The 12,973-nt window shown below is 49.1% G+C and overlaps 1 protein-coding gene across 1 annotated transcript in view; it reads left to right on the top strand.

Moving 5' to 3' along the window:
* The window catches only part of HMHA1 (histocompatibility (minor) HA-1), an 80,062-nt gene that overhangs the window by 20,081 nt on the left and 47,008 nt on the right, over positions 1-12,973 (top strand). Inside the window, exon 3 of the mRNA XM_015407640.1 lies at positions 10,498-10,641. Coding sequence (XP_015263126.1) covers positions 10,498-10,641 — 144 coding nt within the window. The remainder of the gene's footprint in view (positions 1-10,497; positions 10,642-12,973) is intronic.

Genomic DNA, 12,973 nt, shown 5'->3' on the forward strand with positions numbered 1-12,973 from the left:
TGGGAAACTCCTGGAGATTTGGGGGTGGAGCCCGGGGAGGACAGGAACCTCAGTGGGGTACAATGCCCCCGAGTCCACCCTCCAAAGCAGCCGTTTTCTCCAGGGGAACTGATCTCTGTATTCTGGAGGTGAGCTGTAATTCTGGGGGATCCCCAGGTCCAACCTGGAGGCTGGCAACCCTATCCTGGGCCTTGAGGAAGAGATTTTTCTACCTCCAAACCCCAAAGGGTGGCCTGCCCCATGTGAGATTAGCACCATCCCTGAAGGTCTTCCAGTCTCAGTGAGAGCCAGTTTGGTGTAATACCAGTTTGGTGCAGTGGTTAAGTGCACGGACTCTAATCTGGGAGGACCGGGTTTGATTCCCACTCCTCCACTTGCACCTGCTGGATGACCTTGGGCAAGCCATCGTTCTGGCACAGCTATTCCTGAAAAAGAGCAGTTTCTGTCAGAGCTCTCTCAGCCCCACCTACCTCACAGGGTGTCTGTTGTGGGGAGGGGGAAGGGAAAGGCGTTTGTAAGCCGCTCTGAGACACCTTTGGGTAGTGAAGGGTGGGGTATAAATCCAATCTCTTCTTCTTCTTCTTAAAACCCCTCCCCCCACAAGAAGGCCTTATGGGCGATTCTGCATCTAGCATTCGCTCCACATTTTCTCAGCTGGAAGGAAAAAGTGTAGCTCAAAACCACATTCAGATACCTCGGGACAATGCCCTACTGACTGCAAGGTCACCCCGGAACGGCCATAAATCTATGCAGAAGGTACCATAGAATCCGATGATCAAAGGAAGTGAAAGCGGCATGCAATGCAGAGGGGAATTTCTGTTCCAACGTGGGTTTGGTAAAACAACGGAGGTAAAAGGCAACGCAGAATCAGCCTATGTTTGGAATGAAGGTCTCTTGATTCTGAACTGCTGGTTCGCTGTTTTGCATTGCAGTTTCCTGGCCTGTGCTTTTATGCAATTGACTATATAATGGAGGAGATATATCTGTACACAGCTCAGCACCAGGGTGGTGGGAAAGCAGTTTGAAAATGACCGGAGGTGGGAAAAGCCCCAGAATTCCTGGGTGTCTGCTGCGAGATGAAGGTCCGCACACCCCCTTTAGAGACCCTGCTCCCCTTTGAAGGACTGCTGTCGCCTCTAATGCTGATTAGTGGGACAGCTTCCAAGGGGGGGGACCCTCATGAGAGGCCGGAAGTAGCCAGTCAGCACTCGTAGTTGGCCGGTCTGCCGGGCTTGCCAACTCCGGCTTGTGAAATCCCCGGAGATCTGAAGACTTCTGGTGTGGGTGAGCTCCACCCACCCACCCCCTCAGTAACCAACCGTACTAAACTAAAATAAATAAATAAATAAGAAAACAAGTGAAAACAGGAAATTGGTCAAAAGAGGATACGCGGGGCCATGCACGGGAATCAAAATAGCACCAAGACACATCTTTATACTTCCCTAGAAGACAGAGCAGAGACGTGACTTCAGTCAAAATTCTGTCGGGGGTGATAGTGGGAGACAGAAGGGCTCTTCACACACACACACACACACACACACCCCTTAAAGGTGCCCTCCTCTTTCACAATCTATGGCCCAAACCATGCTCTGAGTCAGTTGCCACATGAGGCGAGGCAGAGGGGTTGGGACACCACCGGCTGGAGAGTAACCGTTTCCTGCCCGGTTGCTATTTTTTGCCCGCCTTTCCTGTTTATGCTGAGGCTGTGACGGCTGGTAGAGCCCTGATAAATCCACTGCGTTCAGCAAGGAGAGTCGGGGCACGTCATCATCCCTCCCGCTCGAACCCATGGAGCGAGAGCTTGCGAAAGCCAGAAGCGGCAAGAAGGGGAAAGATGGAGCGTCGGGGGTTTGTATCTTTTGACAAATAAGCAGTGCCAGGAAGAGACTCGATCTTTAGACGTGTGTGCGCGTGTGTGTGTGTGTGTGTAAAATGCCATCAAGTCACACAGCTGACTCATGGTAGCCCTGCAGGATTTTCAAGGCAAGAGACGTTCAGAGGTGGCTTGCCATTGCCTGCCTCTGCGTAGCAACCCTGGACTTCCTTGGTGGTCTCCCCTTAAATAAATTACGAGAGCCAACCCTGCTTAGCTTCCGAGATCTGACAAGATCAGGCTAGCCTGGGCCATGCAGGTCAAGCAGATGAACAGTGGTGGCTTGCCATGGCCTGCCTCTGCGTAGCAACCCGGGGCTGCCTCAGTGGTCTCCCATCCACATACTAACCAGGGCCAACCCTGCTTAGCTTCCGAGATCTGACAAGATCAGGCTAGCCTGGGCCATGCAGGTCAAGCAGATGAACAGTGGTGGCTTGCCATGGCCTGCCTCTGCGTAGCAACCCGGGGCTGCCTCAGTGGTCTCCCATCCGCATACTAACCAGGGCCAACCCTGCTTAGCTTCCGAGATCTAAGGAGACCAGGCTAGCCTGGACCATCCAAGTCAGGGCAAAAGACAAACTGAGGTGGTTTTGCCATTGCCTTCCTCTGCATAGCAACCCTGGGCTATCTCCATGGTCTCCCATCCAAGTACTAACCGTGGCCAACCCAGCTGAGGGTCAATCCGTAGACACCCAGGCACAAAAAAATATCTGGGAATTAAAGCTGTTTGGAGATTTGGTCCATTTAAAAAAAAAATAGCACAATATAGCTTTTTAAACACAAGGATACAAAGCGGTTTACGTGAACACTAAATTGATATCAGCAGATTCGTGAAATGCAGATTTAGCGAGAGCTCTTTGGGCCACAAGGAAGGGTTCACTGCAGTGTGGTCAGGGGTCATTTCGTAGAAAAAGAGGTGCAGGAGCTCATTAGCATAACTCATTAGCATAACTCATTTGAATATGCCACACCCCCTGACATCACCGGAAGTGTGTCAGAAGGTAACACCCACTGCTCAGGCTCCACTGGACTGTTTTGGATTGCTAGCTATGGGGGGGGGACGTGCAGATCTGTCCTTGCAGAGGAGGGAGAGCTTGTACCTGAATAAAACTTGGTCTTAAAGGTGCCACTGGACTGTTTTGGACCAGGGGGCTGGGGGGGGGGGGGCTCTGCAACTTACCTGGCTGCTTCTTGCTCTGACTGAGGGCTGCTGGGAGCAGGGGGTGGGGCTTGTTGCATGTGCCCGCCCCCTGGGCTCTTTGCTGCCGGAGCTCCGCTCCTGTGCGCTCCTGCAGGAAATGACCCCTGAGTGTGGTCAAGATACCCAACAAAAGCAACAACAACAAAAAAGGGTCCCAGATGTGGTTGAGGGAAAACACTTTTATCTTTTCTTCCCCAAATATCAGTTTAAACAAAGATATAATGACCAGGAGGAGGAAGAAAAGTAGGAACTGTTTCTTTCTAGAGCTTGTTGGCTGATTACTGTAATTGTTTGGAGCGGTTTCGCAGAGAAGGAGAGGTAGGGCAAGATTTTAAATTCATAAATGAACCAGGACGATCATATGGGTAAAGAAAGAGAGAGGAAGGAAGGAAGGAAGGAAGGAAGGAAGGAAGGAAGGAAGGAAGGAAGGAAGGAAGGAAGGAGGAGAGAGAGGGGAAGGAAGGATTTGCTACCAGAGAATGTAGTCATGGCCGAAGGAAATAAAAAGTGGACAATCCAGCCATAATTAAACATTTTAAACTCCCTCTTTAGGGTTGCCAGCCTCCAGGTGGGGTCTGGAGATCTCCTGCTTTTCCAACTGATCTCCAGCTGACAGAGAGCAGCTCCCCTGGAGAAAACGGCTGCTTTGAAGGGTGGACTCCGTGGCATTGTACCATGCTGAGGCCCCTCCCCTCCCCAAACCCCACCCTCTCCCGGCTCCACCCCCAAAGTCTCCAGGTATTTTCCAACCCAGACCTGGCAACCCTACTCTTACTTCAGTAGGAGTACATGCTTACAGACATGTGCATGCACATGAAAGCTTATACCCAGAATAAAACTTTGTTGGTCTGAAAGGTGCCACTGGATTTAGACTTTGTTCAGTAAAGAAATTCAAGGGAAAATCCGGGATTGGAATGAAAACCAGCTCTCATTAGCAGACCGATTGCAACTGATTCAGAGCTTTATTTTCCCATGTTTCCTGTACTTGTTCCGTGCAATTGGCGGTAGGACGGGGTAAAAGTCTAATTAAAAAATAATAAATAAATAAATACCCATTTTCATCGAGGAGAAGGAATTCAACAAGTGGCAATGCACACTGACCAATTTTCTGTGGAACTCAACTTAATCCAGGGTGAACCATCGTCTTCTAACCAGACCAGTCTACATGGGTGGGCTTGGAGTACCTTCCCTCCAACTTTATTACCATGCAGCTGCTCTTTCAAATGTAGTAAAGATACTTCAGCAAACACAATCTACAAGCTGGATTCATATTGAAAAACCATTTGCACACCCAGTCTCCCTTCAAGAAACTGTATGGCTGTCCAAGGCTAAAAGACCCAAGTCCATCACTCAGAATACCTTCTTGGATTCGACATTAAGAATTTGGGATTTACACAGAGAGGCACTGGCCCCAAAGATTTCTCCCCTGTCCACTTACACCCATCAACCGTGGTTCCCACCGGGTATGGAACAGGGCACCTTTTTGAAGTGGACCTAGGGTTGCCAAGTCAAAATATAGCGCCAGCAGGGGAGCGCGCGCACCGCACGCAGGTCACCTGGAAGTGACGTGACGCCGCCGGGCACACTGGGGGCGGGGCCACGACCATCCAAAGGAAAACCATAGAATTTTCCCTCTGATGACCGTGGCCCTGCCCCCAGCGTACCCAACGACGTCACGTCACTTCCGGGTGACGCGCACGTCGGGGTGGCGTTCCCCCTGGGGCCTGATCCGCCGGTGGCGGGGAATGCCATCAACCGTGATTCCCACCGGGTATGGAACAGGGTGCCTTTTTGAAGTGGACCTCCGCTGGTTTCTGTAGATTACAAGACCTTGCCCCAAGAGGACATCTCCATCCCAAAGATCACTTTGAAAATCAAATCCATTCTAAAGTATCGTGGCTAAAATTTTACCAACTCAAACGTTTGATTGATTGGACAACAGATTTGGGATCTTTCTCCAGACCCAAAACTAAATTAGATCACATTTTGAATTAACTTCCTGCCCACTCAAAAGGACTACTCTCACTCCTTTACAAAACCCTGCTGGAAAACTGGAAAAGAAAAAATGATGGCAAAAAAATCGCCTGGCATAAGGATCTTCAAAGAGAACTAACCACTCAACAATGGATGGATATATGGGTGCTGAAATCACTCAACGCTTCTCAGTACTTTTCAGGATGGATACATGGGACTCACAGGCCTGCAAATCCAGAATCTTTTCTATTCGGCTACAGTTCTTTAAACTGCACATGAAGTGGTATCTTTCTCCTGCAAGATTGCAACATATGCACTCCACCTATAGCCATCTCTGCTGGAAAGGGTGCAGGGAAGGTAGCGATTTTTACCACTGTTGGTGGTCTTGCCCAGTTTGCTAATAGGCTTTCCCGGGTATTTTTTAACTCCGGATCTTCGGGCGGATGCTACGGGTCGGCGATGGGTGTGCTACGCTTGCCAGATGTATCCTTGTGATTGTGCCCATATACTCCGCCCGACATTCGTGCCTCTCCCGCCGCAAATTCCACGTGTGAACAGGGCCTTGGTGGTGCTTTTTACAATGTTTATAATACACATTTCTTATACTAGACAACATTCATCCTTTTCAATCTGCTTTTCCACCTCACAGCTCCATTAAGACGCCTTAAAGAGAAAACATTCTAGGAACATAGCCAAAACAGTGTCAAGAATATTTGTATCAAGATTTTGTATTGTACTCATACCATTATCTACTGGTTTTGCCTGTATTCACGAAATGTACTTTACATAAGGATGAATGTTGTCTAGTATAAGAAATGTGTATTATAAACATTATAAAAAGCATAACCAAGCGTGTTAAAGTTATAAAATAGTGTCTGTCTTCGTTGAGCTCATTTTTTCCTATTGTATTCACACCGAAGCCTGTCTTGTTTTTGATACATTAACCACCTGAAGGTTGGCAACTCTACCCAAAGAAATGTCATCCTGGACTGTGTGGTCTAAATCTCTCCCACTGGAGTCTGATCTTCTGGCTCCCCCGGGCAACTCAGCCCTGCCAAACTGGTTCCCAGATAATCCTCCCTCCAGACTGCTTCTACTGAGGAGAAAAAGAATGTGCTGTCAAGGGAGAAGGGGGGTCCAAACCGGCCGGTTACCCGTGAGGGGAAACCAGCTGATGTGATCAGTTCTCCCCCCCCACCCCCAAGGGTGATTCTTAGATGTGAGAGAAGCACAGCTGGAGATGGGTCACACACGCACCCCCACTCCACCCTAGGTCATGGCCTAGCCAGAATGACAACGTGGCTCATCAGAGAGAGTCAAGAGATTTAAGTTAATTCTGCGAGGTAGAAAAGGCAAAGGCAGGAGGAACCATTTTAGAGCACTGGGACTGAGTTAGAATCGCTGGCCTTCAAGCCCAATGACAACTTCATTCTCCAAGATCTTGGTGGAGCTGGGGGAGCAGTCCTGCAAGTCCCATTTTACAGAGAGGGGGATTGAGACTCAGGCAGCTTCCCCACTGGGTCACTGGCAGAGAAGGGGAAAGCTTTCTGGAACCTGCCTCTACCCACTAGGAATCACTGCCTCCCCTTCAGTTGCAGTCCCCTGAAAATCAGGCTATGGCTGACTCCCTGCCTGCCTCTGTGTGTGTGTGAGAGAGAGAGAGGGAGAGAGGGAGAGGGAGAGAGAGAGAGGTTGTATGGGTTTGGACTCACAGGTTATCTCAAAAGATGCAGGAAGGCTTGGTTTCCTGCTTTTCAGTTTCCCTTTCCTGGCAGTAAACAAAACACCATGAGGGTATGGGGTATGTGATGTGTTCTAATCTCGGTGGCACGATCTTTTGCTTTTTTGTGTTTTTTTCACAAACTGATCGTAAAAGTACTCTGTGCATTTTTAAAATACACCCAGTTGAGGAGGTTGGGGTGGGGTGGGGGACACGGTCCGAGTTAGGGATGCCATCCTCCAGGTGGGACCTGGGGATCCCCCGGAATTACAGCTGGCCTCCAGACTCCAAAGATCAGTTCCCTTGGAGAAAATGGCTGCTTTGGAGGAGGGACTCTGTGGCCTTGTACCCCACTGAGGTCCCTGTCCCCCCCAGGCTCCACCCCCAATTCTCTGGGGGTTTCCCAGCCTGGATCTGGCAACCCCACCCACCCCAACCCTCACCAGTGGCCTGGGGGGACCTGGCAACCCTAGTCCGAGTAGGTTTGCCCACGAGTTTGAGGGAAAACGGCAATGTTCCCTCTAAGCTGTGGAGTCCTGTGAGCAAAAATTCTACTTTGTGAGCTACTGGCATTGAAGTTGTGAGCAGGTGATTTGGCTACTGCATAAATTAGTTTGCACTGGAGCCCTCCTTCCTGAGCGAAGACAGAAATGTGTGAGCCGGAGGCTAAAAAACTCTGAGCTAGCTCACACTAACTCAGCTTAGAGGGAACACTGCTCACCGGCCATTCTGCTTTGAACAGCACCACGATCAAGAGAAAGAAAAAGACACTGCAGTTTATGGCAGGCAGATAGATATTGTCACCCCTCTGGTTAAAGGCAGAAGAGCAGGAACTGGTTAAAAATAACGGGTTTTCGACCTTAGCATAGCTTGGGTTGTTTTTCATGACCTTCCTTTCTTATCCATTGCTGGGAGACGCTAGCCAAGAGGATGCCATCCTCGATGACGGGGACAACAGAGAAATGAATGGAGGCTTTGACCGGATATAGAGGTGGAATTAAACGGCCTCCATTCTGGGCAGAAAGGAAACGCGGAGGAAACACCCCAAGCGGTTTTCAAGGGAAATGCAAGAACAGAACAAAGAACTACAGAGTGGGAAACTGTAATGTATCCATCTCCGACCGCGTGCGTGGCTAATTCGCCACGCGGTCATGCGAAGCGGTCGAGCTTCGCTCACAGCAACAATGGGACAAGCGGATCCTAGCAGGCACCTATCGGCGGGAGGGCAGTTGCACAGCCTATGGAACTCTCGGCCACAGTAAATAGCCAATCACTTCTGTGTGGGTGTGTTTTGGGTGTGGGATTGTTGCACGTATAAACTGGCCTGTGAGCTGGTTCGAGTTGGTCTTGTTCTGAGCTGAATTAAAGTATGAGAGCTGAAACCGCTAGTAAGTCTCAGTACTTTTCAGAAACACAAATAATCTGTGTCTGATTATCAAAGCAATGATCCTGCTTCTGAACTTTACACCCGTAGGAACTGGCTGTGGTTAATTTGCAGAGGGGAAGGAACTCTGCACTAGCTCAGAGGCACTGTGTCTAGTATTATAGGCTGGCCAGCTCCAAATACCTGGAGTTTTGGGGGTAGAGCCTTAGGAGGGTGGGCTTTGAGGAGTGGAGGGACTTCAGTGGGGTATAATGCCATACAGTCTCCTCTCCAAAGCCGCCGTTTCCTCCAGGGGAACTGATCTCTGTTGCCTGGAGACCAATTGTAATCCCAGGCAATCTCCAGCCACCACCTGGAGGTTGGCAACTGTACTCATATATGAATCTCCTATATTCGAAGGCTTTGAACACAGGCCGACCATAGGAACGTTTTGTAAAATAAAATACACTACGCATTTGGGGTCTTTTGCCTCCTGGGTCTATTAATGTTTACTTGGAAGTAAGTTCCTCTTACTTCCAAGTAAATGAGAAGGGAGCACTCACTGGAGAAGACCCTGATGCTGGGAAAGATTGAAGGTCAAAGAAGACGGGGACGGCAAAGGGTGAGATGGTTAGACAGTGTCATCGATGCAACGAACATGAAACTGAGCAAACTTCAGAGGACGGCGGAAGACCGGAAGGCCTGGCGTGATCTGGTCCATGGCGTTGCGAAGAGTCGGACTCGACTGTGTGACTGAACAACAAAAAAGTTCCTCTAGTTTCTATGGGATGCAATCCCCAGAGGGGGACATATCCTTGGAGCTAAGCCCCATGGAGTTCAGTGGGGCTTCGTTACAAAGCAGTGCGCAAGGGATCCGACCACCTTATTTAAAACATTTATGCTCAGGTTTGTTGCAAAATATGGAAGGGGCAGGAAATATTTCCTAAGGGGTGCATATTTGCTGTCTGTGGCCCTTCCTTACACAGGCCCGGGGAAATGCTGATCACTACTTTGGGGTCAGGAAGCAATTTTTCTCCAGGCCGGTTTGGCTGGGAATCCTGGAGGTTTTTTGTCATCTTCTGGGCATGGAGCAGGGGTCACTGGGGGTGTCTGGGGGGAGGTATTTGTGAATTTCCTGCCTTGTGCAGGAGGTTGGACTAGATGACCCTGGAGGTCCCTTCCAACTCTTATGCTTCTGTGATCTCTCTGCCTTGCCCTGCTAGCAGCCAGAAACTCCGCTAGAGGAGCTTTGAGGTGTGAAATATGACTACAGCGACTTCTTTGTTTCTGTAGCGTGGAATCCCCAGAGGTTTTTTTTGCAAATCATAGGAGGGAAAACAGAGGATCTATTGGGGGTGATAATATCATGAGACACGCTCGAGGGCATCTTGTTCCCCATCCAACTCATCCTGCTGAAAACATCTTCTGGGGCAAAATCACTGGTAACAGTGGTCTTGTAAAGTTGCCAACTTTTCACATGCTCTCTGCAGCTATGCCTTTCACCGCAACTTGATCCGCAGGTGACATGGGGCCATGCGGTATGTATCACTCTGCTGGGAATCATCATTCTGCTTTCTGGTTACTGCTGATCAAGTTAAAGGCTTTAGGGCTCTGGTTACTGCTGATCTTGTTAAAGGCTTTAGGGCTTTTGTTGCCCCTGGGCAACCTTAGTATGTTCATTCCCCAGAAACGTGCTTTGTGGCTGCTTCACAGCAGTTTTGCAGCAGTGTGGTCGAGCAAGGAACAGACAACTTTGCAAGCAGTAGCCAGTGGCTGTTTTTGTCCAGAAGGGCGTAGGAAGAGCTTGGAGCCCAAAACACTAGCCAAAACTAGATAAAGCATTTTGTGATTATTATTTTTTGCATGGTCAATGTGTTTTAGCTTGGATTTTGTAGATAATTTTCGTAAAGCATTGTTTCTTATTAACTACAGAAGGCTCCCTGCAAACGTCCCCTAGTGCAGCATTTCTGTGTTTGGCAGTGGATTCCTTCCTGGGTTGTGTTTAGCTCCCATAGGGAAGTATGGGGAAAAGCCAGGTACCCATTTTGTTCCTTCCTTTCTCTTACTGCAGATTAAAGCAGCAGGGAGGCGGGGTAGGATTTCTGATCAGGCAAAGGGTTGCCAACTCTGAGATGGTAAACTGCTGGATATTTGGATGGGGGGAGCCTGGGGAGGAACATCAGAGGGGTACATGTGCTAGAGAACCCACCATCCAAAGCAGCAAGGTTCCTATGTGCCAAGCAGCAATTCATTAGGTGCAGTTTTTCCTTGAATTGCTCCTTCCTTCCTTCCTTCCTTCCTTCCTTCCTTCCTTCCTTTCTTCCTTCCTTCCTCATGATTTCTGACTGTGTATGTGCCTCTTGCAGATGAGGTGGAATCTCACCGCTCACTTGCCCACGAGTGTCTCGGGGAGGCCCTGCGGATTCTCCGGCAGGTCATCAACAAGTACCCTCTGCTCAATACTTTGGAGACGCTGACGGCAGCCGGGACTCTGATCTCCAAAGTCAAAGGTCAGTAGACAGCAACACTCCCTTCTCCCAATTCATCCTAATTTGGGGCAATACATGGTAAAGGTTGCAGTAGAATGACCTTGAGCGATGGAATTGGTGAGGACAGTGGGGATCATTACTTAAGGGTGCACCTCGGTGGTAGAGCCTGCACGAAGGTCTGAAAGTAGCCACTAGCCATGGTGACTAAAGGCAGCCTCTGAATCCCATAACCAGGAGGCAACATCAGGGGAAGGTCTCAGCCTCTATTCTCCATTGTTGGTCCTCCAGAAGAACTGGTTGGCCACTGTGTGAGACAGGATGCTGGACTAGATGGACCAGTGGTCTGATCCAGCAGGGCTCTTCTTATGTTCTCATGAAGGTATCAGCCCCTATGCCCTGTTTTTGGACCTCCAGAGGAACTGATTGGCCACTGCCTGAGAAAGGATGCCGGACTAGATGGACCACTAGTCTGATCCAGCAGGGCTCTTCTTATGGTCTTATCAGGGCAAGGCCTCGGCCTCTTTGCCCTGTTGTTGGCCCTCCAGAGGAATTGGTTGGCCCCATGTGAGACAGGATGCCGGACTAGATGGACCATTTGTCTGATCCAACTGGGCTCTGTCCATTATTTTTGAGAATTCATGGAGAACAGATGAGGTGCCAGAAGATTGGAGGTGAACAAATATTGTCCCCATCTTCAAGAAGGGGGGAAAAGGAGGACCCAGGTAACTACCAACCTGTCAGCTTGCCGTCTATACCTGGAAAGATTTTAAAACAAATTATCAGTCAGTCCCTGAGCATTTAGCAAGAATGGCTGTGATTTTTAAGAGTCAGCACACGCTCTGAAAAAACAAGTCATGTCAGACTAACCTTATCTCCTTTTTTGAAAGGGTTACTACCTTGTTGGATCAGGAGAATGCTGTAGACACTGTTTATCCTGATTTCAGTAAGGCTTTTGATAAGTTTCCATGTAATATTCTTGCTGACAAGTTGATAAGATGTGGTTTAGATGCTATTACTGTTAGGTGGATTTGTAACTTGTTGACAGATCACGCCCAAAGAGTGCTTTTAAATGGTTCCTCATCCTCTTGGAGATGAGTGACGTGGAGTGCCTCAAGGATCTGTCCTGGGGCCCTGTGTTGTTCAACATCTTTACAAATAACTTGGATGAAGGAACAGAGGAGATGTTCATTAAATTTGCAGATGATACTAAATTGGGAGGGGTAGCAAATATAGCAGAACACAGAATCAAGATACAGGATGATCCTGACAGGCTGGAAAACTGGGCTAAAACTAATAAGATGAATTTCAACTGAGCCAAATGTAAAGTTCTGCATTGTGGTAGGAAAAATCAAATGCATAAGTATAGGATGGGGAAGAACTTTCTTGGCAGTAGCACATGTGAAAAGGATCTAGGAGCAGACAATACACCGAACATGAGTCAGCAGTGTGATGCGGTAGCTAAAAAGGGAAATGCGATTTTGGGCTGCATGTAGTGCCCAGATCACATGGAGTGATGGTATTGCTTTACTCTGCTCTGGTTAGACCTCACTTGGAGAATTGTGTACAGTTTGGGGCACCACAGTTTAAGAAGGATGTTGCAAGCTGAAGTGTGTCCAGAGTAGGTTACCAGGTCCCAGTGGGGGACGTGGGGGACTTGGAGAAAAAGGCCCAGGCCTCATTAGTGGTGACACATAGGAAGTGACATCAACACACCAGCGACATCCAGGTGACACTCTGGTATTTGGGCAAAAACTCCATGGTAAAATTGGCCTCTATCATGATATCATTTCCTGTGTGACACCAGCCACAAGGCCTGGGCCTTTCTGTTTCTCCAGGTAAGCCCCCCTACCAGCAACTGGGGGGAAGAGCCTGGCAGCAGGGGACCCCCACCTCTACTGGGCGGGGGCTGGCAACCATAGTCCAGAGTAGGGCAATGAAGATGGTGAGGGGTCTGGAGACCAAGTCCTATGAGGAAAGGTTGAAGGAGCTGGGTATGTTTAGCCTGGCGAGGAGACGACTAAGAGGTGATAGGATCACCATTGTCAAGTACTTGAAGGGCTGTCATATAGATGATGGTGTGGAGTTGTTTTCTGTTGCCCCAGAAGGTCGGACCAGAACCAACAGGTTGAAATGGAATCAAAAGAGTTTTCGGCTAAACATTAGGAAGAACTTCCTGACAGAGTGGAACAGGCTTCCTCGGGAGGTGGTGGGCTCTCCTTCCTTGGAGGTTTTTAAGCAGAGGCGAGAGATGGCCGTCTGACAGCAATGCTGATTCTTTGACTCATGAATTTAGGCAGATCGTGAGAGGGAGGGCAGGAAGGGATGAGTCGGGGCTTGGCTCCTGTGGCCCTTT

The sequence above is a fragment of the Gekko japonicus genome, unplaced genomic scaffold (assembly GCF_001447785.1).
Source record: "Gekko japonicus isolate JY-2015 unplaced genomic scaffold, Gekko_japonicus_V1.1 scaffold1442, whole genome shotgun sequence".
NCBI lineage: Eukaryota > Metazoa > Chordata > Lepidosauria > Squamata > Gekkonidae > Gekko > Gekko japonicus.